Raw genomic sequence first — 26,172 nt, 5'->3', positions numbered from 1 at the left:
GGAGGAGCCGGCCCGGTGGAGCTCCCCGCCCGCGGACGGCCCGGGGACAGCAGCCCCTTCGGGGGAAGAGGCGGAGAGGCCGCCCTCTCCTAGCGCGGCCCTGGCTCGGCCAGCCCGCGTTGCCGCGCCTGGCTTCTCGGGTAAGTGCTCGGTGTGGTGGGTAACACGGCCAAGGCTCCGTGTGCCTGGAGGGCTGCACGGTCCATGGTATGAGCGGGTCAGGGCTCTCAACACCCTCTGGTGCATGTGCCTTCTCCAGGCTTGCTTGCTTACAGAGACCTTGCCTGTTGCCCCTGCTCAGCTGTCTTCTGCTGCCTCAGATAGCCCGGCCTCGGGGCTCTGCAGATGGGAGGCCCCTTTGGGAACGGTTCTTCTATTGAACTGATCTCTGTCAGGAATTGAAAAACTATGTTTTCAATCTGTAGTCAAAATCAAGAGGTAAATGTACCGCTTTAAGAGGCAAATGTCAGCTCTTTTCCTCTCTGAGACAGGTTTGTAATTGTGGAGGCCTGTTCAGAGGGACCTTACAGTTTCTCCTTGGGAAGAGCTGGGGAGTGAGGGTGGGAAGCACATCTAAGTGCCACGACTGAGTGGTGCTGAGAGTCTTTAACATAGATCGTGCTTCAGAAAACTCTGTGCTGAGCATCTCTCCTATGAGGAGAGGCTGAGAGCTGGGACTGTTCAGCCTGGAGCAGAGAGGGCTCCAGGGGATCTTATTAATATGTATAAACACCTGAAGGGAGGGTATAAGGAAAGGAGAGCCGGGCTCTTTTCAGTGTGCCCAGTGATGGGACCAGAGGCAATGGGCACAAACTGAACTACAGGAGGTTCCCTCTGCACACCAGGAAACCCTTTTTTACTGTGAGGGTGACCGAGCACTGGCGCAGGCTGACCAGTGAGGTTGTGCAGTTTCCCTCCTTGGAGATACTCAAAAGCCATCTGGACATGGTCCTGGGCAACTGGCTCTAGGTGGCCCTGCTGGGACAGGGGGGTTGGACCAGATGACCTCCAGAGGTCCCTTCTGACCTCAACCACTCTGTGATCCCTTTACCTGGAAGTCCTTGGGTAACAGTCTTTGCTGTGCAGGCAAGCAAGCTAGATCATAAAGGCCAGGAGGCATTTAAAATCGAGGACGCTCTAGCCTTGTTGTGATACACCGATGTGCTTACTTCCGTCACTAGGGAGCAAGCCCGTAAGACGCAAGACCAACAACAAAGTCATGGCAACATCTGGTGGAACTGGTCGCTCTCCTCTCAGCATCCTACAAGATGATAATTCCCCCAGTGCTCCCGCCCCTCGCCAGGTAAAGCTTAGTGAGTCATACTGTGGGAGGGAGAATGGGCTGAAAAAAAAAAAAAAAACCAAATCCTTCAATATCTGTATTTTGTAGGGCCCCAGTTTGGAACCGTGGCCTCCTAGGCCTGTAGGGCCTGGTGACTTCATAAGTATTTTTCTGTGGGTCAGTCTTGTCCCTAGATGCCTCAAAGTCTTGTTCAACATCTGTATCTTTGGCCTTACCATGATATTGCCCATTTCAGTGTATCCTTTCTCTTTAGGCTGTAGAAAGAAGTCCATCACTCTTAGATGTTATCACAAGAGGGCCAAAGCTGAATGGCCTGAAAATGGGCTATGTGTTCCACTGAGAATTAACTAACTCGTGTTTTACACTGTATGTTTGGGTGGGTTTTTTTTTTTAATTTCTCTAGAGTAAGAGGCACATGTTGGGGGAGAACCTTGGGGAGAAGAAGGAAGTAACGGTGGATCTGAGCAGGAGCCTCAAATCTGGGAACTGTGCTTGGAGTGACCTCAACAAAGAGAACCAACAGTGTCCTTTTGTGGAGAACTAGAGGTTTCCTTTTCCAGGATCTTGCTGTAATTTGCTTCTATGTTTTGGGAGTCTTCCAGGGGTGAGAAATCCTGCAATAGACTGAAACTCCAGACTTGTGGTCATTCTTCTCACCTATCCCTGTTGGGGAAAGGGGAAAGAGCACACTCTCTCTCTCTCCTAGCTTTGCATGTCTTATGTACAGTACAGACTTTGGCTCTTCTACTGTGTATCAGCTGTATTGACTTACTGTAGAGTTCTTATCTGTAGTAAATAAATTTGTATTAAACCTTTGACTGTATCTATGTCCTGACAGGACAGTAGGAGTCCCTTGCTTGCCCAGTGCAATATTTTCTTTAGGGACAAGGATTCAGGAACAAATAGTTCAGCTTTCCATTAGCCCTAAAACAGCTCTGTCCCCTGCCTGTAATATGCCACCATAGAGCTGTGCTGAGAAGGGTCTGACCTTGAACTCATGTGCTACAGAGTGGGCTGGAGTTTGGCAGCTCTGTGCAGGAGGCTGATGTATCTAGTGTAGTGTCTGGAGTTCTGCTGTACCTACTGACCTGAAACTAACACGCACAAAGGACTGTAGCCAATTGTGAGGGTCTGGCATGAGAGTCAGATCCAAAATAGGATGAGATAGTATTGTGCCTTAGTATCTTGACCTTCTGTTGATAAGTCACCATACCTTGTTGACCTTCAACTCCCTAGCAGAGCCTTGGGACCCCAGGATGTGGCTATGAGTCAAGAAGTGGAATATGGGCTGAATATAATGACTGTGTCCTGTAGTTGAGCTCAAATCTCCAAGTCAATGCTGGAAAGAATACAGCCTGCAGTGCTTATGTGAGCTTTCTTTATTAGCCTGGGCTATGATGATCTATAACAGACTCGAAAACAGGGGCTGATGGCTACTGGTTAGACAGGGTCACCACACAATGCAGGAGTGAGGCAAAAAGAGAAGGAACAGCAAGAAGCAGACAATAAATGAGAATAAATATAATATTCCTTGGTATTCTGGCAGGTCTGAGGGCTACCTTTCCCTCACTTATGCATAGATAAGACTTAAGCTAAGTCTTCCCTGATGGAAAATGAGCCCCGTTTACACTACCTTTTTGTTTGATGTTGCATGATAGAAATCTCAAACCCAGTATGTCTCTGAGGCTGTCTGCAGGGATATAGGACAGCTGCACAGAGAAGCTAGGTAGAGTTAAATCAGGGGCAGAGCTTAGTCTGGGACAGAGGTGTTGCACGAGGGGTCCTCCAAAGGATGGGTGTCAATGTGGATAGAGGTGTTTGAAGGAAGATGCAGGGTCTCTGACCTGTACTGTAAAGTCCTGAGACACAACGAACGGTGTTTTGCAGGTCTTCAAGCCTGCACGAGGCTGGGAGCTGCTGGGCCTGTTTAGAGGTGGAGAGAAGGCCAGTGTGTGTGCTCCTGCTCTCCAGCTTCCCCTCCCCAACCTCTCCTTTCCCTTTCACTCTGGGAGACCCCTACAAGTGATCTGTGTCTAGAGACAAGCGGGAGTGGTAGGTAGGCGTTTCTGTTGTGCTCAGCTGACGATGCTGTTTGCTTGGGCTGTGGGCCATGCTTCCGCTGCTCTTTCCCTCTCTGCTGCCATCCTCAGTTCCAAACCTTGAGGAAGCTGTCCCAGGAGCCGGTGGCAACAGCCATGCCATCTGCCGTCACCCCCAGGCAGCTCACTCTGTTGTCATGGCCAGAAAGGATTCCTATGGGGGAGGGAAGAAGAGAGGTCAGGAAAAGAAGTGGGGACTGGGAGAGATGAAGGGGTTGACCACACTGAGAACACTCATCATAGGCTGTGTACCTACACCCCTGTGTATCGTGCTGTCTGTTCCTGCACAACGTGTTACATTCAGAATGTGGCTAATAAGAACAAACATGCAGAAGAACATTTGTGTGTGGCATACAACCACCACCCATGGGACTGGCCAAAGAACAATGTTCTTGGGAAGGTCTGGCTAGCTGAATCCTCATACAACTTCTTTCATCCTGGAGTGGTGGTAGGACTAAGAAAGGATGGCATCCTTGATAAGACTAAGAAATAGCAATGCCACTGGTGGGCTGCGTTATAAATTTTCAGAGGCTAGGGGCCACATCCGAAAGAAAAATGGCACTTGGGTGTATTCTGTGATACGAGCATCACAGAGTATACAAAAACGTTGGATGGAAAACCAGGTCCATGCCCAGCTCAGTGCCTGGCCACCGAGAGGCACTGTGGGCAGCTGGAACTGGCAGACAGCAGAGGCTAGGAGAAAGTAGGAAATACTACTGGTGCTTGTGAGCAGTTTTAGCTAATAGGAACCTTAGTGCTCTTTTCCCCCTTGAAACAATGTTGTTTAAAGTCTTGACTTCCTTAACATTAAAAACAATAGTTCTTCTACACAAAAGATAGTTGTACTACTTATGGCGTGCTCCTTAAGTGCGAGGAAGCTTTGTTTGGTTCCAGTCAGTATAGGATGTGTCCCTTTTAGAAAAAATAAGGGCCTTTTCCTTGCCTTGGTAGGGACAGAAGACCTTGCAGGGAATGAAAGAGGGACCTTCCAGGAGCCACTCACCCACACGCTCTGCTTTCAGGGAGTCCCAGATGTTGCAGTTGAAGTCATCATATCCAGCAAGCAAGAGGCGCCCACTGCGGGATAAGGCGACTGATGTGATTCCGCAGATGATGCTCTCATGAGAGTACACTATGAGCTCCTGGTCTGCCCGGAGGTCAAAGAGACGGCAGGTAGCATCATCTGAGCCGGTGCAGATGGCTTCACCGTTAGGGAAGAACTGAGGAGGGCACACACCAGATTTTAATCAGGCTGTGCCTTACAGATTTCCTCAACATCTTCGCCTCCCTGCTAACCACCAGGAAGCCACAGAGGTAGGAAAACCCAGTGGGACAAGACACTGGATTGTAAAAGTTGAGTCTGCTGCAGGGTGAGACTGATGCTTCTCCTAAGACCAAGTAGTCCCCTTCCACTTCAAGAAAGCCAATGACCTAGAGGCTAGAGCTATTGCAAGATGTCCCAGTGCTTGAAGAAGGATTATTGTCTGTTGAACTCTAGCTGTTAGTTCAGAGTTTGACAAGTGTCCACCCATTATCCCCCAGATGGGGTCTGGCATGGTTCAGAGCTACGAGAGCCTTCCTCTGTCTGATCCTCATACCCCAACCTTCTCAAACACGCTCCTTTTGTGTGTCCTTGCTCTGAGGAGCAAAAAAGAGCTCCTCAGGAGCAGGTGTGGCAGAAAACTGTATGGCTGGCAGGGTAGCCATGAGACAGGTGAGAAAGGCTGTACTAATTGAAGTCAGTGGAGGGTGGTTCAAGCAGCAGACATTGCAGGAAGCTGGTGGACTCATTTGGTTAGCAGAAAGGGATTAAACTGACAAGTTTTTTGTCCTGCCACCTCTAGGACTCTGGTTTGAATCCTTGCCTCTGAGGGGAATACTTGCCCCCAAATGTCTGACCTGCCTCCTGTGAAGTTTTCATCTTCAGAAGATCTCCCTATGATCCCAAGTTACCACCTCTGCTGTCTGGAGCTGACTAAGACTCAGCTGAGTTGGGTATTCCTGCTGCCTCACTTGTGTCTTGCACCAGGACTCCTGGAGCACGCCTGAACTGTGGTTCCCAACAGCTGCTATGAGCCAGCACCTGTGCTAGGGTGCTGAGCTCCACAGACCACAGTGCGCTGGCTGAGTCCAAGCAGCGCTTTGAGAATGGCAGTCAGACCTAGATGCTTTGGTGCCCCGGTGCCTGGGAAGAGCCAGCCTCCAAACTTCAGTGAACTCAGGCTTTAGACTGGATCATGGGGCTGAGGTCTCCTGAGACCCTTGTTGCCCACATAACTCTGACAGCTTCTTTCAACCTTGTCCCAAGACCCTATTTCAGAGCTGGTCCACCTTCCATTTTCCTTGCCTCCCCACCACTGTGCAGACAGCATACATACGCAGATGGCGTTGATATCGGACTCGTGCCCTGAGAAGGTCTGACGGCAGGTGCCCTCCCGCACATCCCACAGTTTGGCAGTAGCATCGCAGGCCCCAGAGATGAAGAGTTTGAAGTCTGGGGAGACAGCCAAGCTCATACAGTCCCCGGTGTGACCCAGGAACACAGTCTTCTGCTGCCCTGTCTCAATGTCCCAGAGCGCGCTGTGGGAGAGGAGAGAACTTCTCAGAGCCAACCCAGGCAGAGCAGATCTACAGCTGGGCTGAAGAGCTGTCCTACTCGCAAACAAAAGGAGGGAAACCATGGGCCTGGCTACAGCATGGGAAAATGGGTGAGAGTATCACTGGAGTCAGCTGTATACAACAGGAGATATCTTCACAGCTGTTGCTGGTCATACCTTTGCCAAAGAAGGGTTAGACCTAAGGCTGGGGGTGTGGTTTGACCGTATTCCCATAACTACAGCAGTTGAAGGGAATAGTGAGAGGAGGTAAGAGGGACCCACAGGCAAACAGCTGAAAAAGGTCTGCTGTATCCACGCTCGTAAGATGCATGGGCTATGTTCACTGGGATTCCACACTACAGCCAGGCAAACAAGCCCGGTGTAACCTTGATGTCTGATGGAAATGCCACATCCTGACTCGTCCTCGGTCAAGAGGTTCTTCCAAAGCAGGTGTTGGGATGGGGTGGGGGTGAATAAAGACTCGGCACTGCTCAGAATCACAGCACAGTGAGACCTGAGAGCCAGGAACCAAAGGATCCAGGCGCTGGCTTTGCAGGTGTCCCTTGCACGGTGGGTAAGACTTGAGAAGTGGAGCACGTATGTGGGCTTCATGTAAATTTACGATGTTTTGTGTCCTGGGATAAATGACACTGTGCTTTGTGAGAGCTGACGACATAGTCCCTACTGCTTCACCAATAGATCTGCATCTTGACCTGACTTCAACCAGGAAAAGAAGCACCTGTTCTGCCAAGGGAGGAAGAAGGGATCTGGCTTCCTAAGGTGCTGTGCATGGCTTCCCTGTGTAGGAGCAATTTGTCCTTAGATAGTGGACTGCTGCAGAGCAAAAGGACTGCACTCGCTGATGTGAGCTGTGCCTCTAAGAGCCAGAGGTCATGTCACTAGGATGCAGAAGATAACACTCACCATGTGGTATCTCCAGAGCTAGTCACAATACTGTTGTCATCAAGAAATCGGCAGCAGGAGAGGTAACCTGGGAAGGGGGAACAAGGGAATATGAGAAATGGGACAGGGCTAGAAGAGTGAGGTTTGGAAGCAGAGGGCACCCAGGTTGCAGGCAGGCAGCCAGCACACACACCTGTATGGGCTGAGAGCTCCCTGATCACTTTGACATTGCCTTCATGAGTCTTGAGGTTGTAGATGGAGCACATGTTGTCAAGGCCCCCACAGGCCACAAAATTGCCTGAGGGGGCATAGGCACAGGTCATGACCCAGGAAGAACGCAAAGGGATGGCATGAACCTGGGAGGACAAGAAACCATGTCAGGACTCTGGCAGCAGAGAGAGCAGGGCAAGGGCACTAACTCCGAGGGGACCCACTCCAGCATCCCAGTTTGCTGCAGCCATCTGACTCCTACCTTGTTAGTTGTGTATGTGTCCCACACAATCAGTTTCCCGTCTTGTGAGGCACTGACCAGAAGTCTGTGAGAGAGGAACAAGATCATGTTAGCAGCTTTCTTCCTATCAGGGCCTTCTTGCCCTTCACACCCATGTGCTGCCCTGCACCCAGCAGACCAGCAGCATCTCTCTCACTTGGAGTCCGTGGACCAGTGCATGGCGTAGATCTTGGCCAGGTGCCCACGCAGGGTCCTTCGGGTCCGCATCTGAATGCGGCCAACAACCTCCACTCCAGACACAATCTGAGGAAAGAGTCGGGGGAGAGAAAGAATTAATCTTGGACTGGCAGGAGCTTTACTGCTCCTCACATCTCTGCCTCCTAACTCCGCTTCTCAACTGGAGACAGTCCCCCTTGGAGTGGTGCTAGCTGACCCACGCACACACACACTCACCTGCCCAGCCAGCCCTGTCCCTTACCTGAGCAAGCGTTGTGTCTGCACAGGCTTTCCGGGCATCCTGGATAAGAGACAAGAGCAGATGAGACAGAAGAAAGCCATGTGAGGAAGGCAATGGCACATGAAATTCAGGGGCATAGCCTGGGAGCTGCTAGAGGTAGGAACTGTGGATTTGCTGTGTTTGGATTGTGGCCAGCACACGGGGATCCTGGTCTGTGACCAGGGCACCTCAGCACACCAGTCAAACATCAGGAAGGTGAGTCAAAAGCTACTCAGCATCCAGTTCCCCATGCTACACCTTCTCCATGGATCCTCCCACCTGGCAGAACACCAGCTGCCTCCCAGACAGAGAAGGTCCTGGGGACACACTAGACTCTGCTCCCCTGCTGAAACAATGCCTGTGGCCACTTCCTTCTCACTGTTGTAGTCCCCTCTTCTCTCCCCCTCTTCCCCCCACCATGCTATGAAGATCTCCATTAGCACTTAAAGGGCTGTGCAGAACTGCAGAGGGCTCCAAGGATGTAGATGGAAAAAGCTCAACTCCAAGTTGTGGCTGAGGAGGAGAACTTGGACACGGGGGGGCGGGTAGACAATCTCTCAGCAGTTTCATGACTGTTGCCAGCATTACCGCAATCTGCTTCTTCAGCTGCTCAGCCTCCTGCTTCATCTGTTCCATTTCCCCCATCTTTCTGACCTAGGGGTGGCTCCTCCACGTGGGGCAGCCTTGATTCTGTGGAGACAAATCAAAGGAGAGAGGTGTGAGGTAGAAAGGGCACTAATATGACTGCTCAGTTATGCAAACGTAGGCATCTCTGATAAGGGCTTAGCAACCATTTCTTGGCTGAATGATTGGTAATGTCGTGCTGTAACTGCTCAAAGCCCTTAGCATTTGGAAAGTTTGTACTGGCCTGATCAAAGGTCCGTTTGGTCTTGTATCCTGCTTACATGTACACTGGGAAGCTGAAGACCTCCAGAACCTCTTGCTGAGGTTCTGGCTGCACTTTCCCCCTCACCTCTTTATTTATAACCTCCCCACTCCAGGCCCTAGCAAGTCCTGGTTCCTCTTCATCAGCTTCTCCCTGTCCATCTCAGCTCCAGGAGGAGAAAACTTGATGGGGGGAGCCCACTGGCTATTTCCTATCATTTGTCCTAGGCAAAGCATCAGCAGTCAGTGCCCACCAGCTTTTTGACCACCAAAGAAATCTGGGGGCTGTTGAGGTGCTCTGTCAGGGTTCCCTTCTGGTTTCCCATCCAAAAAAAAAAAAAAAAAAAAAAAAAAGGTGGATACCTAGGGAATGATCTAAGAATAACATAAGCAGATGGTGGTATTTCTTTCACTTTCCTAGCCCCAGCTTTTCATTGACTTCCAAAGCTAGAGGCAGCATTACTGTATGCAAGTTCTTGATGGATTTTTCTTCTATGTGTTTGTCCACACACTTTTTGCACCCATGCTGAAATTTAACATCCTCCATGGTGAGGACTTCCACAGCTTAGTGGCATGCTCTGCAAGGAAGTTCCTGGTTCTGTTACTCCCAAAAGGCTCTAGTTCCACTTGGTGGTATCTAGCTTTTGAGTTGGAAGAATCAGCAAATAACTGGTCTCTATTCACCTCAGCATCACTTTTTTTTTTTAATAGATCTTTATCATATCCGTCTTCATCCATCTCTTATCCAGACTGCAGAGCACACTTAGTCATTCCTCCCATGTAAGCTGTTACATCCTATTATCTTTGTTGTTCTCTAAGCCCTTTTCAGCTGTTTACAGAGTATAGATGATACATTTTTGCAGAGAGGGCAATGAACCAGAACTGTAATCCATATTCGATACAGGTGCACCATACAATTATACAGGATCTCTGTTTTGTTCTCTTTTTCTTCTTACGTGCACTTAAAACTTCACCAGTGATTCTAGCATTTCCCAGTCTTGCAGACAAATCTGGTCTTTATTGCTTCAATCTTTCTCCTGGGTAGGTATCAGTGTCCAGATGTGCTCCAGGTAGTCATCATTAGAACCAGCACTTTGCCCAAGGCCAGGAAATGCTCCAGCAGCATCTGCAGAATTTCTCCTTCTAGTCCCCGTGAGTCACATCGCCTCCATCCCCCTCTGGCCTGTTGCCTGAAGGCCTCGTTTCTTCTAGCCAACGGGGCTTTGGGTCCTTCCATGCCAGGCTGCTCTCTTGCTGTGGTCAAGCACATGTAGATAGCTCCTGATTCCCACCTTTGCTCATGGTTTCATAGAGCTCTTCGAGTTTCCCTCCAGAGCCCCTTCCCCTGAACATCTCTGTGGCTTTCCTTTGATCTTCCAGGCAGGGTGAGTTTCTGCTTGGTCAATGACTGCCGAGGCATGGCTTGAGTGTAGAAAAAACAGGGAGATACAGGTTTCCCCCAGCTCCCAGGAGGCATGAGCTTATCCCAGAGGGAGGCTATTTCAGGCTATACTTTGCAGAGGAAGACTTGTACCTGCTGCCTGCAAGCCTGAACAGAGCCACAGCACTGCTGTCTCTTCCTTACTCCCTGCCCATGCACTGGACGTGGCTGCTGGCCTGGTTTGCTGACCCCAGCACGTGGCGAGGGAGCAGGAGAGGGGTGCAGGGCTGCAGTGTCAGGGCCTGGAGGCAGGTGCCACAGCAGCGGCCTGGAGCTGTCAGCCTCAGCTATGCTAAAGGACAGGGACAGACCAGCATGTGAGCTGGGCTCTTTCCACTGTTTTTTTTCTTCTCTTGTTTTGACAGAGCAGTGATGAGGAGGTTCCTCCCAGCAAGGATACATAGCTGCACCTGGTTGAGTGATGCTGGCCATGAAAACCCACCTGAATGCATTTCTCCTCCTTTGGGGAGGGGCTGGGCACCCCACACCATCTCCCAGCTAACTGACGGACTGGGCAGATGCTGGGGAAGGCCTTGCAGCTTTCAGCAGGAGGCTGCACATCCTCCTTATCTTGTGGCGTTTGCCCCTCAACTTTGGTGCACAGTCAAGCTGCAGAGACTGCATCCAGCTCTGGTCGCTGCCTCTGAGCACACCAAGTGGCAAACCTGAACTTCCAGCCACCCTTCTAACCCTACCATTGTGGTCCACACCTTCCCCTTTCTCAGTTTTCCCCAGGACTGATCCTATGTCTCCTCCATCAGCCGTAAGTGTTGGATTGCCTTTTCCTGCTGGGCCACCTCTTCCCTCTCTACTCACTCCTTCTAGTCTCCTCTGCTTGGTCCCCAAGGCCTGGCTTCCCCACAGCGATCCCTTCCTAGAGCTTCTCCCAGCTGGAACGGCACTGGCTTTCTGCCCTCCAGGCTGTCATTTCACAGACCATTGGCCATCTGAGATCATCATCCAGTCCCCTGCCCTAATCTGTGGACTTCTGCTTGTGCCCACCCAGACCTACACGGAGGTGGGAGCCTTGTTCTCTCTTCCTTCCAATTTCTGCCCCAGGTGAAGCTGGCTGCACATGTCCTCCCCACCACCTGTTGGGTCCCCAGTCTTCCTTGCATCTCTCCTGCTTTTTTACCATCCCCTTCCCCTCCCCAGGTGTTTCTTTCTCAATGCTGGCACTTGCACAGGAGACTCAGTTGACAGGTGCCTGCTCTGTGAAGCTGCACAACCAGATGAGGGGCTTTCGGAGCTGGCAGGTGGATCAAAGGGCAGGGGCACGATGTCGAGGACGGATAAAAAGGGCTAAATATAGAGAAGGTGCAGCTCAGGTTCAGGACTCTGTCCAAACCTTTAAATCCCTTTCAGAGGACACTCTAAATGAAGCTGGGAATTGTTCTCAGCCTCAGAAGGACAAGGAGCCACAGATGAGCGATAATAATAGCTCCAGCTTTGCCTGTCACCTCCACCCATCACATCCCAGTGCAATTTGTGGAGAGTGAATTATCTGGTCCCCAGTGGAGTGCAGCTGCCTCCCAGGAGGCCCATGGCAGGTGTGCAAAAGAGCAGCTCGTCATGGTCATGTAAATTTAGGACAGGAAATGGGGGAACAACAGGGGGAAGGGGAATGGAGTTTGGAGTCTGACCAAGGCACGTTCCTGCCATGACCAGCGGAACCTTAGGGATGCATGTTTCTTGTGGATCTATGAATCAGCTCACAGTTGCTCATGGTAGCTGCCCAGCCTGGTTTTAACGGGAAAGGCTTCTAAATGTTGCACGCTCAGTGCTTTCTGGAAGTAAGGGCTCTTTCAGGTGAATGCTAAGCAGTAGAGGAAACCAAGTCCTTAGGTACCTTTGAAAAAGCAATTCACCACTACCACCCCAGCATTGCAAAGAGCTACTGACAGGAGGACCTTGGCACCAGCGCTGGTCCAGAGTTGTGCCTCCTACAAAGCATCACTGAGGAGAATGGCACAGCCAAACAGAGCCTGGGCTTAGTCGGTTCACACCAGCCCTCTTCTGAGCTCTGCCTTGGCTGTGCTCATCCAGTTCACAGTTCTTGGCTTTTGAAACCACATTTCATTTCTCCTGCTCTCCAACATGACAGTTCTTTCCCCTCCTGCCTTTTCTGACAAACTTGCTGGAGGCACCTGCTGTAGCACTCCTGTCTGTGGGCAACCAGACCCATCCTGAGCCCTTGGGTGTCTGCTCATAGCAGACCAAATGCCTCTACTGTGGTGCGAGGCTGAGTGGGGTCTGGAATCATCCGTCTTCTGCCTTTTGCTGCCACGCCATGACTTTTCAGGGCAGTGGCTACATCCCTTGCACCATGCCATGGTGGGGGCCCAGCCTGCACCCCAGGGGCTGTCCTACCGAGCCACCTGCATCACTCCCTTGCGGGGATCGGGGCGCAAGTGATGGGTGCGAAGAAAGGGGAGGTGAACTCCCTTTTTTCCTATCCTCTGGGTAACTTTCCCCACACTGGGAAGGGAGTGGTCCCTTTGTGGGATGCTGAGAGAGGGCTGTAAATAGAAAAGGGAAAGGTGCAGGAGGGATATCTGAGTATTAATAGGCAGCATCCCTGGGTCTCTGTGTAATCCCTGGCTGGCCTTGCATGCTCGTCCTGGTGACCCTGGGCTCCTTGCAGAGCTGGATACAGAGATGATCCCCCTCTTCTGTGATGGAGATCAAAGGCCAGGGTAAAATTACCCTGCTCTGCTCCTTGCTTTCCGAGGGTTCCTTCTCCATCCAGAAAAGCAGTCAGCTGCAAAGAGGTGTGCACAGGGGCACACCGGGAGTGCAGGACTGTGTATGGGTAGCGAGCGCCAGGTCCCTCAGGGGAGGCGTTACCCTCCTGTTCCAGCCTGGAAACTGGTGAGATTTGCCTGCCAAGGGGAAAACAAGCAACCCCATCCCAGTGCAAAGCCCCTCATCATAGTAAAGACATCTCAGTGCTAACCCCAACTCCTTCCCCACCATGACCTTCCCTCCCACATCCTCAGATGGGATCAGCCCACGTACAAAAACTCCCCATGGTGTCACATCAAGAAACCCAGGGTCCCAAGTGCCAGGCTCACCAAGGTGACCTCAGGCATCAAAACAAGCAACCCCATCCCAGTGCAAAGCCCCTCATCATAGTAAAGACATCTCAGTGCTAACCCCAACTCCTTCCCCACCATGACCTTCCCTCCCACATCCTCAGATGGGATCAGCCCACGTACAAAAACTCCCCATGGTGTCACATCAAGAAACCCAGGGTCCCAAGTGCCAGGCTCACCAAGGTGACCTTAGGCATCACAACAAGGCAGCATCCTTACCGGGATCTGTAGAGCCAGGTGGGTTGCAGTCCCCCCTGGATGGGACTCTCACGGCCTGCCTCCCCTGCTGAGAATGGCTCCCCGACAGCCAGAAGCTCCTCGTCCCTGTGCGGTCTCCAGTCAGTCCTGCCCTTCCACCCAGCGAGTCCCTTGCTCCCTCTCTGTTCCTCAGCCTCTCCCAGGACTGATCTCCCCATGGGGAGCTGGAAGGCTGTGGACGGGAGGGGTTGGGGGAGGGCTGATTCCAGGAGCAGCGTCAGGCAAATTAAATCAGACACCAGAGACTTGGGGAAATCGGATTGGGACATAATGCAAAGCAGGTGGATGGGGAGGGGTGAAAAGAGAGTAGCACGCTGCTCCTGAAGGGAAAGAAACCATCACAGGTGGATTTGACTCCCTCTGTTTATATCAGCAACAAACTAATAAAGTGAAGATTAGCCAGAACACGCTAGGATTATCAGCCACTGGGGCAGGGCTTGCTGCACCTCACAGTCCACAAGAATTCCCATTTTCCCGGGGACAGTGTGCCGCTTGTGTCCTGGGCAGGGCGGGAAGAGGGATGGTGCCACCCACGGTGGCCCTGCCAAGGGAAAACCCATGGCAGGGCTGGGGTCGCACCCTCTCTGGGCAGCAAACTGGGCTCTGCATGGGGAAAACGGAACTGGGCACAGGGGCCAGGGGTGGCAAAAGATTTGGTGGCGTGCCTTTTGGCAGCCACCTTAGTGAGATGCTGCGAGAGGATTATCTTGGCCTCAATCTCTTTTAATCTCTCCCACAGCTTTGGCCCAAGCCTGAGATAAATACCTTTTAACGGATCTCATCTGACGTCAGGAGGCCATCAGTCTAATCACCCAAGCCACCTTTGGGCAAAGCAAGCCAGAGATGTGGACACTGACCCCTCACCCCCCAACACGTCCTCGTCAAGCAGGAACCATCCAGCACCCCCACATAAATCATTGGGACGGTCGTGTGAGTGCTAGGATGTGATGGACCTCCTGCCAGGGAGAGGGAATTTGAAATGCACGCACCAAATTGTCTTTTTCCTATGACCCTGGGGAGGACGGGAGGCAAAAAGGGTTGCCGATGCAGGTTTCCCAAGCTTGTGTGTTAAGGAAGTGCCAGGATTCAGACTGAGGAAAAAATTCCCTTTCTATAGAGCAGGGGCCCTGTGCCAACAGCGACGAGGGGATCACCCACCCACCTCTTAGACCACTGGCCTTGGCCCTACAGATTTCTTCCATCTGAACTGTAGTTGGCACCTCCATGCACAACTCTCATCAAGGCCTGTGTATGTCATGACCACAGATTGATCTCTGGCTCCAGTGCTTTGCAGGAAAAGGGTCACTGCTCTTTTTGATACTCCATATCCACCCCATTCAATTCCTGTTTGGCTACAATATAATCGCATCTCGGGACACTAATCCCCTGGGCAGTGACAGCAGATTGTCTTTGTATCACGGTGGAAAAAGATAAACAAAATACCTCTTCTGCTTTCAGAGGCAATTTCGTGCATGAAGCTGAAAAAAAAAGAAGAGAAGCCTTGCTGCAGGGAAACATAAGCAGTGCCTTTTCTTAAAGGCACTCCTCACCCTTTCCGGGGGTTAGGCATGGCAGAGCCGACTTTCTCTCTTGCTCTCCCTTATTGGAAGTAGCTGGCATCTGGGAAAATACTTTGTTTTCTTTCACTGAGGGCTCCATCTCCTTCCACCATTTGTTAATTAAATTTCCATCAGCAACGAGTGTGCAAGTCCCCCTCCTGGTATACAGACTCAAGCTCCCACCAACATGTGTCCAGCATTTTGCTTTTATTCCATATATTCACAGTCCCTCACCTTCCTCTCTCAGACCAACTGCGAGTTTCTGGAGTTTGCAGGTGCCCAGGAAATTCAGAGACTTCTGTTTTGAGTTCCTGAATGTGAGACAGCCCTTGCTGAAAGACCCCAGGCTCCTCTTCCCCCTCTCGGATTTGGCCCCGGATGACCAAGAAGCTGGCCCTGAGAGGAGTGGGGTGAGGAGACCCTGCCTTCTTACTTCTGAGTGACACAAACATGTTGGTGAGGCAGTGAAGAAAGTTCCTGGTGACTTTAATACTCTGTCCCTGCTCCCATTTTTCAGCTGCTGGGATGTCACGGAGAAGAAAGCTGCATCCCTCCCCATCACTACGGCTCTAGCATGCTAATACACTGCTCCAGGCCACTGAGGTCCCGGTGCTACCGAGACCTGCCAGGCCATGGTGTGTGCCAGTCCTGCCCCTGGGGCCCCGCATACTCAGAATTCATCTCTGGCCCGCAGCTCCTTGGGGTGCTGCGTCCTGTCGGCCCGGCCCGCAGCTCCTTGGGGTGTCCTGTCTGTAGCCAGGCTTGTGTTTGCTGCTTGTAGGCCTGGCTCCGCCGCTGGGAACGGGAAGCTCTGAGGAGGATCTGCCTCTGTGATCAGCCTCCTGATGTTCTTCTCCATCAGGCCGGTCCTGCTCCACAGCCCTCTGTTCCATCAGCTCCTCTGCCTTCACCCGCTCCTGCAGCCATGGAGACAGAGATGATGTGAACCCCTCCCTGCTAGGGTCTTCATCCTGCTCGCCGGGGCTGACAAGACACATCTTGTCATCCATCCATCCATCCATCCATCCACACCCATCCATCCACACCCCAGAGCCCATTCTCTCTTGCGGGACCCATCACAGGCTGGCCCTTCCACCAGGTACCTTGTCAGAGGACAAGCCCCAGCTGCTGCACTAGGCCCTGCCCCATGGGAAAGCCCACAAGCCGTTCCTCAGAGGGATTTGATCTAGCTTGGGAGATACTCATATCCATTTCCCCAGCATGGTCCTTTACCTGCTCGGCATGCTCCTGGGAGTGTGTGTACCAGAGAGCAATGGCGCAGCGCCTCCCGCGGCTCACTGCCCACACGCCATGGGGGTTCTCCTTGCCAGAGCTGAAGGCTACCAGCCTCCCACACTTAGGATGCACCTCGGCCTGCCAGGAGAGAGAGGACACAATGAAGCCAGCAGTCCCCTGCTCTGGGGTATACGGTTGTTGTACAGAAGTAATGTTGCCTCTGAGAAGGTGGAACAGCGGAGAGCCACTAGGCATCCACTGCCAGTCTATGAGCAAGATAGACCTTGGGGAGGGACAGAGAGAATCAAAGAGACAACCTATGTCACAGACACCCACAGACTGCAAAGAGCTGGAATATCTCAGCTAGAAAGGAGTTAACCTCTCCTCTGTCTGAGATTTGCCTCAATTTGCCTTTAGCTGTCCCTATTTGAATCTGCCACAGCACCAGCACTGTATTTTTTTTGTACTGGTGGGATCCAATAACCAACTAGTTTCCTCCCACCCAGACTAAGCCTCACCCTCAGTCCTCCCTCCTTCTTTTGGCCAGTCCCAGACTTACTGTGACAGTCACAGTGTCCATTTCAGTGAAGAAAAGGCCCCCACCTTGGAAATCATCATTGAGGTAGAGAATGCCACTGTGGACAAAAAGAAAGAGGACATATGGACGGTGAAGCTCATTCCTCTCAGGTGCTTCCCCACACTCCTTGTCACAGGAGGCTGTGGCACCTGAATGATACCACAGGTTCAAAAAGTGACTAGACAGACCAATTAACAGCAGAATCCATTTGGGGGTGTTAAATACAGCAGTGCCTAACTCAGGGGAGTCCCTGAGCTGCAAGCCACAGGAGGCTAGGGGAGTATGCCAGGGAGTTAGCTCTACGCGCTTGTCCTGTTTTGTTTTTATTTTAATCATCTGCAGCATGCATCTGTGGCACTGTTGTAACAATGCCCTGGGGTAGACAGACCTTGGTTCTGACTTGGCATGATGTTATGTTTTAAGACTGGAAATAATCCAAAGCCTGGAAGAGGAGACTGATCAGCAAAGAAAGCCATGTCTTAAGAGTCAAGGAATTTCAGGGTAACATAAGAATGGTCAAAAAGAGGCTTAGTGCATGCAGAAAAGAAAATTAAAACAAGAAATTTCTTTACTAACGTTAGACAAAATGAGAAGTATTGAGGCCACTGTGCAGCGCAGGTGAGACCACAGTCAACTAGGTGAAAGAATGGACCACAAACTACTTGAGTTCCTCTTGGTATTCAATTAAGCTGACAGAAAACGTCAGAGGAACAAGAGAGGCTCATTAATGGGACTGGGAGAAAGAAACAGAAATCAACACTGTGTCTGCTGAAGTAAAATGTTAAGGACATAAGGACAGTGAGAGGATTACTAACCCTGAAACCCAGGAAGTTATACCTCTTATGCCATAGGGTTTTAATAAGACTGTGAAGTCAGGGTGGTAACAAAACTGGAGAAAAGCAGGGATAGCTCTCACATGCACAAAGGGGCCAGAGGGTAGGGATAATGGTTGAAGCACAAACAGGACTGTTAGCCTGACCTCAGTAGTCTGCGGGGCTTTAGACTCCATTTCTGAGGAGAATGATAATTGAAGGACGAGGTAAATGGAAAACGGTCTTAAAATGTAACATGGGGGTACTAAAAGCAGATTGGGCTAGCCACACAACCTTTCACAAAACAGTTGCTTTCCCAAGGAAAGACAATATGCTCGATCTCAGCAGTTTGGACTCTGGTAAAAGTACTCAGAACAGTGCTACTAGAGAAATTACTAATGAACACAGAGAAGGTGAAGAAGAGCACGTGAACAGCACACAGTGACTAGTGCACCACTGGCACCGAAAGGAGTACTGTTCACCTGGAGGAGGATCACTGGAACTCTTGGACCCCTGGGCCCAATCCTGTCCAATAGTTTCATTAATGACCACAGCACAAATACACAGAAGAGATCCAGGATGTTTGGAGCACAAGGACCTCTTTCAAAAGGACACTGGAAGAGCTCAGCCCTTGTGAGTTGGTTGGTCAGTCACAATTCACTCTGCAAGAGGACAGGAATACTCCTGGAAATAGCTCAGTGGCATAGATCCCAGGAAGATATTTTAACATACATTCAAGTAGAAGTCAGAGAAGCCCGCTAGCCAGGGAGGAGTGAGGTGACAGGACAGCTTTCCCACAGGAGGGACAGAGATCTAACCAGTTACATGAGAGAGCCTGGTAGCTTTACAATCTGACTATACCAAGTCAACATCTGTATCAGAAGGGAAATGGACTTAATGATGCTGGAATTCCCTCTAAAGTCCCACCTCCTTACCATAGGCTGCTCAGAGAAGATTTCTGCTCTGGGTACAGCTACCACTCAAAGAAAAGGCGAATAAGATTTCTGGATGCTCAGGGATGGCATGGTAAATAGGAGGAATCAACTGTAGCGAACTGACCTCATTTGGCTGCAGTGTGCAACAACTGTCGCCATCTTTAAAATATATTTCAGGTTCTTTCACAGAAGAGTAACAAAACCTGCCACAGGCTGGAAAAAAACTCTCATACGGAATGGAAAAACCCAACACAAAGTATTGGCAGTCAATCTTGAGAGATGAACGGAGAGAATAGTCACCAAAGTACACTGACTGCTCAAACAAAGGAAATCCAAAGAGCTTGGTTCTCCCTCTCCTGTAATGCACGGAAGACTGTGAAAGATGGAACTTGATTAGAAGAAGCAGACTGTCATAAGCGCTGGCAGTGGACTGTAGTACTGCAGTAGACCCACAAGACAATAATTTGATATCATGGTTCTAGTCCGTGCAGCCTTCCAGCCTCGTTCTGCTTTCCGTTAATGCTGGCTGTGAGGAGGGAGAAGGAAGAAAGGAGAAAGGGCAGATCTTCCTAGCCTAGGGAAGGTGTTTCACACCTTGTTCTGAAGCCACTGGTGCAGCCTTCTGCCTGATGCTACAGTCCTGGCTGGCTTTGAGCCAACACCACATCACCTGGTTTATATAAGCTGAGCTTATCCTCTGATGGGGCCAGGGAGACGTTCTGATCTCCACATGATCTAATGCAGGTCCCCTTCTTCTCTTACCTGTAGTCCCTGTACACATAGGCAGGTGGTTCTCTCCAGCACTCTTGCCCCTCAGGATCCAAGAGACAATTATCAGCATGGACAGGATGACTAAGATCCATGCGACCTTCCTGTTCCTCTGAAAAGGGAAGTTACAGAAACAAGTATGGGCATTTTCGTTTCAAGAAAGAATAAGGCAGAGAGAAAGGAACACAGTGAGAGTGAAGGGAAGAGAGTCTCCTGAGAGCACATGGCTGGGACTGAGGAGACTCTCTAGGAGACGGGGACTAACAGGGTGAAAGGTTCTTTACCGTCCACAGCCGTGCGGCACACAAGGTGTGTGAATGAGAAATGGAGTTTCTTTCCAGGAGTAAAATAGGACTCTATGATTTTCCGTGATTTCTCACTGGCCTGCAGAAGTAATTTGGCATCTCTCCAGTCCACGTCCCCATTCTGGGCCAGCTACAAGTGAAAAACAAGCCTGTTAGAGTGTCTTTGTGTGTAAGTGTTCTAAGAAGTGGTACATGTACACAGTACAGAAGAAGAGACCTGTGTAAAGTCCTGTGGTGACACATGTAAGAAAATAACATGTTTTCTCATGTAAATATAAGTCAGGAGTACACCTGTACAGCACAGCAATTATTTCCTTCTACTCAGCACATGAAGCCACATCTGGAATGCAGCATCATTTTGGGTCCCCGAGTACACAAGGGACACTAGCAAACTGGAGTGGGTCTTCAGTGAAGGGTCTTAAGATGGCAGGGGTGCTGGAGCACAACTTAGAAAAACATGCTGAAAGAGCTACGTTTCTTCAGCCTAGAGAAGACCAAAGGAGGGTCTAACTACAGTCTCCTGTCACCTAAAAGGGGGTTACAGAGAAGATGGAGACAGTCTCTTCTCAGAGGGACACACTGAAAAGACAAGAGGCAACAGGCAAAAGCTGCAGCAAGGGAAATTTTGGCTAGATATAAAGAAAAATTTCACCCTCCCGAGAGTGGTACAGCACTGAAACAGGTGCCTAGAGAGGATGGGGAATCTCCACCCTTGGAGATGTTCAGGACTTGCCTGCACAAAGTCTTGAGGGATCTCATCTAGCTTTGGAATTAGCCATGCTGTGAGCAGGGGGTCAGACTAGAGATCTCCAGAGGCTCCTTCCACCTTAATTTATTCTTCAATTCTAAGCTAAGCATGTCTGTTAGACTACCGCACAGGGACAAGTAGCAATCCCGAAACCCTGTCTCACAGGAGAGAAAGCACTTGTCAAGTCCTCCATGTACAATGTGCCTAAACGTGATCGTGGAGGAATAGGGTCAGGGGAGACCGCATGTGCTTGTGAGGAAGATAACACACCCATGACCCCATCCAGAGTGCACTTCACAGAGAAAAACGCTCGGGTGGCAAACACTTTCTGGACAATCAAGAAGGCGGCAGACTCACAGAGCCACTTACCTGCATGGCCTTCAAAACGGTTAACCCTTCAAATCTCTCATGTGGGGTGTGAGGCGACCGTCTTGCCCGGTAGCCATCTCCTGCTTCTCCTGCTGCCTGGAATAGAAGGATAGAGATGACACACATTAGGCTGCCATCTCTCCTCCATGGAAACACTACAACCCTGCCAGCTGGGGAGGAAAGTACACATACAGGAGCTCCTACAAGACCCAGGCCTCACCTTTGTCAGCCGGAGGAGGTCCTTACACTCAGACTCCATCAGCACTCCGTCGAACACAACCCTCTGGGTTCCATTCATCTGGTGGGAATCCATCGTGACAGCAATACCCTCAAAAGGCAAAGGACCTGTTGAGAAGCAAGTACAGATAGGCATGAGCAAGCTTTGGACAAGAAGCCCTCAGACACCAACCCCCAGCCTGGATAAGGAAGTGGAGGGTCACTATACATTCTCTGAGAAGACAGGACAGTTCCCCAGAAGTGCCCACTCCTCGCAGACCTGGGCCACTTGCACCCCTCACATGCTTCAGGGGAACCAGAGCATCAGCTGGGGAAGCTGGCCTACAGCGAGTGCTTCAGGAGCCAGCAGAAACTTGGGGCTTGCTGGGAGAGCAGCAGGGAGCTGGGGAAACTTGAGTGCACTGTGGATCGCAGCAGCAGAACAGGTCCAGCCTACTGGGGTGAGGCTCTGGAGAAAAGAAGCAGGTAAACACCTCCATCAACCCTCCTTTCAATCATACATCTTATCCCAGAATTACCTCCAGTGAATCTTTCTACTTTCTTCAGCCCCAAAGGGAAGCAACGGGTGGTAGTCGGTGATTTGGTGAATTACCTCCAGTGAATCTTTCTACTTTCTTCAGCCCCAGGGGGAAGCAATGGGTGGTAGTTGGTGATTTGGTCTTTCGATCTTTGGCCTTTTCCCCCCCCCCCCCCCACCCCAAAGGGAAGCAACGGGTGGTAGTCGGTGATTTGGTCTTTCGATCTTTGGCCTTTTCCCCCCCCCGCCATCTGACCTCTGGATGGTCAGGAATGCCAAGACACTCAGGCCCTCAGAATGATCTGCTCTCCCATGTGTCACAGCAGAGAACCACTTGGGGTCACTTCAAGCAAAGACTCCAGGACAGAGCCCTGCAAGAGGCTGTGGGTCCACACATAAGAATAGAGGACCAGCAAGAACATGGGACTCTGCACTGCAGTCTATAGCATTCAGCCACAAACCATTTGGACTTGTGTTTTTCGGGGAAAGACTTGCCCAAGCCGAATAGCCTGTTTCCAGTTTCTATTTCCCCCCCTCTCTCCTTTTTCCCTTCAGAAAAATGTTGTTTGAAGTTGGGCTGGTTGAACCAGGTTTGGTGTAGACACTCCTGCCACACTGAACAGGGATCTGCATGTCCACAGGCTTGTCACGTATTCAGGCACCACTGCTCTCAGCTTCTCCAGCCACAGTGCTCTTTGAGTTCCCATCCCAGAGATGTACGCAGTGAGATTTTGCAAGATTACACATGCATCAAAGAGGGAGAAAAGAAACAGTGAGAAGACTTGCTGAGCCATTCGAGTCAGTCTGCATCTATGCTAGCATTCAAATGTCTGAGGATGGAAGAAAAGACAGCACTTAGCCCGACTAAGCCTGGCTGACTGCATCCAAGTTCTTCTTCAAGCTCTTTTACTCACCCCTCTTCTTCCTCCCTTCCACATCCAGAGTTTCCTGCTTTTGCTTCTCCTGATCCTCTCTCGGGAACAAGGGAAAAAACAGAGACCCGGGCTGTCAGTACACAGAGCTATGCCTAACCCTCCTCTGTGGTAGCATTTCACACCCTTCCTGTTCCTGTTTTGCCCATTCCTCAGTAGGTATTACTGTTCCTTGTACCACCCCTGCCAGTCCAACCCCATCCCCTACTTCCAACACTTATATTTCAGTCCTAGTCGACTTGGCCAACCTTACCTGTGTTTCTCCTTTAGGTTTTCAGGAATCAGCTCATCTGGAGTCCAAAGATCCTGTAGGAACAAATGCAGACTGTTCAGTACACAACAAACTTCTCCCACATTGAATCATGTCAAGCAGCCAGTTCCTTGTCCTGCTTCTCCAGTGAATATCAGACCAATGGTTCTGGCCTGCTTCTGACGACAGCCAGATTGGGCTAATGCATATGGTTAAGCAGCAGTTTCAAACTAACTTCAGTCCTGGAGCAGCAGAAAGGCCTTAAAGATCCACTTCATAAGGACTTGGGGGTCCTTCTCATCAGCATCTGATCCTTTCTGGATCATGTGCTACTGAAGTGAATTCTGGCAACTGTCTTGGTGAAATCAGGGCAGCAAGATTAAGATGATACTGTTACTTACAGGGTCGTTAAAAGTTCCTCCTAGATGCTCCACTGCATAATAAATCAGCTTCTTCTCCATCAAAGATCTCTGCACATAATGTTGAATACTCTAAGGAAGCAAAGAGGCTGTCAAACAACCACCCTACAAAAGACAACCCCATCCCTGTCCAGGGCAGAAACCTGCCCCAACACACTGCTGTGCACTATGAAAGCCCAGTTCTGTCCTGAAGGGACCCTGCCTGGTACAGACTACAAGTAAACTCAGGCTTCAGTTTCTTCAGTCCTGGGCTTGGCACACATCTGCAGTGAAACACGTTTCCCTTTTTGTCTCCTGGACTGTGATCCTGTCATATGCGACAGGGGAGGGCCAAAAAGTACAGACCTGGGGTTATAACTACCTCTCTGGCTGTGACAGCTGTGTCCTCTCCCAGTACTGTGCGATACACTTTCATTTTCTCCAACATTGGCTCATCCGCGGGATAGAAGAGCAAGTAGGAAGCAGCACATTCAGCAGCCAGTGCCTGGTTCCCAACTTGGGCAGGGACAGAACAGAACAAACAGATATGTCTCTGAAAGGACGTTAGCAGCAAATGTGTATAGGCCAGCAGCACCCAATGCCCCAGTCAGGATCCGGCAGTAGGAGGCCTTACACTGAGTACAGATCAACCCCTGCCTAGTTGGGCCTCTACCCAGCGATGGGCAGAGAATACAGGGAATGAGCCCAGTGAAGAATGGGCTCATTTTCAATACTTATTGGGAGCTTGTTCAGAGGAGGCAGAGGAAAAAAAAGTATATATTTGGAAGAAAGATGGTCCCATCTCCCTCACCCAATAGACATGATGAGGGGTCTGGAGGCTTCTTTGAGATACAAGTTTTACCAATGGTCTGACAGAGGAGATGAGAGACAATTGGGTCAGTGTGGGAAGGAACAGAGGTATCCAAGAGAAGAGCTGAGGAATGTGTGAAAGTGACGGGGTGACAGGATGAACAATGTCATGACAGGCCATCAGTTCAGCGAGGGCAGGCAGGCCTGACTCAGAAGGAACACCACTGCTGAGATGAGATGCACGTGCATGCTCTAGATAGGAAGTGGGGGCCTGGTCTGGAGCCACGTACTGAAAAGGAGGGTATAAAATACACAGCAGATAGTTGGAGCAAGGACTTGAAATGGCGAGTGCTGGAAGAAAGAAGTGGGAACAGCCACACATTACAGAAGCTGCACAAGGAGACTGAAGTGGACCACAAGGGACCTCTCCCAAGGTGGCCACAGGCTTAAGCAAGAGAAGAGAGGTTCTGGGAAGAGTCAGGGGGCAGAAGCGGGGAGAGAGAGGTAGAGCTCAGGTCAGTGTGCCACTTCTCCCCATGACATGCTGCCCTCTAGGTCCAGAGGCAAAGGGCAAGTTTAGGGGTGCTACAGCATAACTCGCGGGCTGTGGCTCTGCTCACCTTGATCGTAGGCAAACTGCAGTAAATCAAGATGAGATGGTATGAAATCTTCTGTGGCAGAAATCCGCCCCGGCTTTGTGGCAATTTCAAGGACACACTGCTGTCTGCACTTCAAAACCTGAATATAATGGGCTGCAAGAGAGAGGAGCAAGAAAGGCAGTAGCTCGCACTTCTTCCAGACAGGAGCGCTGGGAAATGGGGCATGTCCGGTGTGGGGAGCATGGCCTTCCTACCCAACCCTCTGTGCCTCTAATGCTACCTGCAATGGCTTCGTACAGGCCAGGTTGCATCTCCTCCTCCTCGTCGTCCTCATCCTCCCAAGGCCCTTCACACAGGGCACGACACTCTTCCAGTGCTGACAGCGCCTCTGTGAGTGACTCCTCCAGCCTGGCCACAGCCTGCAGGTACTCATCCGCATTGTAGTGCTGCACCCCAGCCTCGTATGCTTCCTGCGAAGGACAGATCCAGGTCACTCATCAGGGTGGGTGACAGCAAAGGACACCCTGAGACTTCAAGTCACTCACAGGGTAGTGCTGACATCTAGGGGCCTGCCTGACCATGCACAGCCCACCACGCAGTGACAGAAAATCTTCCGGGCTTAAGCCAAATATACTTCTCCAAGGCCCTGCAGCCTGCCGTAACTGTCACCAGTAAGTCTGTGTCACACTTGCAATGGTTTGTCTTCACCCTGAAGAGAAGGCTTCAGGGAGACCTTCCTGCAGCCTTTCAAATACAAAGGCGGCTTATAAGAAAGACTGAGTGAGACTTTTGACCAAGGCCTGTAGTGACAGGACAAGGGACAACGGTTTTAAACTGAAAGAGGGTAGGTTTAGACTGGAGATAAGGAAGACATTTGTTACGATGAGGGTGGTGACACACTGGAGCACGCTGTCCAGAGAATGCCCCATCCCTGGAAGTGTTCAAGGTCAGGTGGACGGGGCTTTGAGCAACCTGATCTACTGAAAGATGTACCTGCTCATGGCAGGGGGTTGGACTAGGTGATCTTTAAAGGTCCTTCCAGCCTAAACCATTCTATGATTCTATGTATCGGGGCCTTGTCTCAAGCCATGGCCCTTGTGTGGGAACAGATCAGGGTCCCAGACTGGTCCCTAGGATGGGATAAGAGCTGCTGACACCTGGTTCCCCATCGAACCCTCACCCAGTGTGGCGTGGCCTCCAGGTCCCGGAAGTTGTCCGACTTCACCCCTGACATACGCCGGTACTTCTCTATGTCCTCCCGCATTTGGAGGTGCTGGGGATTAGCGACGAAGAAGGTGTGAGCGGCGGACACGGCCTGATCCAGCTTCTTCAGCTGTGGAGAAAAGGCAGCAGCGCCTATCACACTCTTGTGGGCCCCCTTCTCTTCACACCCACCCCTCACCCCAGCTGCTCCCTGAATTCACCCTCACTGCGCCCTGCGCTGCCCAACCAGCCTGTGCCCCCAGGCTGGCGAGCCCTTGCCCACCACCTCCTCAGCTGGCCGGTGGCCCTCCAGCAGAGCAGCGCAGAGCCAGCACCCTGTCTTTGCTGACAGAGGCCCTCGGGGCCTGCCCGGGGGTAGTGACTCCCAA

At 51.0% G+C, this 26,172-nt stretch overlaps 2 protein-coding genes across 2 annotated transcripts in view; both read right to left on the bottom strand.

Moving 5' to 3' along the window:
- Positions 1-3,152: 3,152 nt before the first annotated feature.
- On the bottom strand, positions 3,153-13,669 carry GNB3 (G protein subunit beta 3). The gene is made up of 10 exons (XM_009287124.1): positions 13,490-13,669; positions 8,438-8,539; positions 7,832-7,870; positions 7,550-7,656; positions 7,375-7,438; positions 7,096-7,258; positions 6,924-6,990; positions 5,781-5,982; positions 4,406-4,622; positions 3,153-3,556 (listed from the first exon to the last, which is right to left on the bottom strand). The coding sequence occupies exons 2-10, from the start codon at positions 8,492-8,494 to the stop codon at positions 3,450-3,452; spliced, it is 1,023 nt and encodes a 340-aa protein (XP_009285399.1). The 5' UTR covers positions 8,495-8,539; positions 13,490-13,669; the 3' UTR covers positions 3,153-3,449.
- Positions 13,670-15,289: 1,620 nt separating this feature from the next.
- Positions 15,290-26,172, bottom strand: part of P3H3 (prolyl 3-hydroxylase 3) — an 11,934-nt gene continuing 1,051 nt past the window's right edge. The window contains exons 2-16 of the mRNA XM_019474097.1: positions 25,761-25,963; positions 24,861-25,050; positions 24,602-24,733; positions 23,554-23,687; positions 23,175-23,264; positions 22,777-22,829; positions 22,506-22,564; positions 21,058-21,182; positions 20,838-20,933; positions 19,700-19,850; positions 19,410-19,527; positions 16,883-16,958; positions 16,321-16,461; positions 15,842-16,004; positions 15,290-15,807 (exon numbers count right to left, since the gene is read on the bottom strand). Of these exons, the coding sequence (XP_019329642.1) occupies positions 15,758-15,807; positions 15,842-16,004; positions 16,321-16,461; positions 16,883-16,958; positions 19,410-19,527; positions 19,700-19,850; positions 20,838-20,933; positions 21,058-21,182; positions 22,506-22,564; positions 22,777-22,829; positions 23,175-23,264; positions 23,554-23,687; positions 24,602-24,733; positions 24,861-25,050; positions 25,761-25,963 (1,781 nt within the window). The 3' untranslated portion in view covers positions 15,290-15,757. The remainder of the gene's footprint in view (positions 15,808-15,841; positions 16,005-16,320; positions 16,462-16,882; positions 16,959-19,409; positions 19,528-19,699; positions 19,851-20,837; positions 20,934-21,057; positions 21,183-22,505; positions 22,565-22,776; positions 22,830-23,174; positions 23,265-23,553; positions 23,688-24,601; positions 24,734-24,860; positions 25,051-25,760; positions 25,964-26,172) is intronic.

Source organism: Aptenodytes forsteri, unplaced genomic scaffold (genome assembly GCF_000699145.1).
Source record: "Aptenodytes forsteri isolate BGI_AS27 unplaced genomic scaffold, ASM69914v1 Scaffold216, whole genome shotgun sequence".
NCBI lineage: Eukaryota > Metazoa > Chordata > Aves > Sphenisciformes > Spheniscidae > Aptenodytes > Aptenodytes forsteri.
Note: the sequence above shows the minus strand (reverse complement) of the source record. Positions and strands in the feature narration are given on the sequence as shown.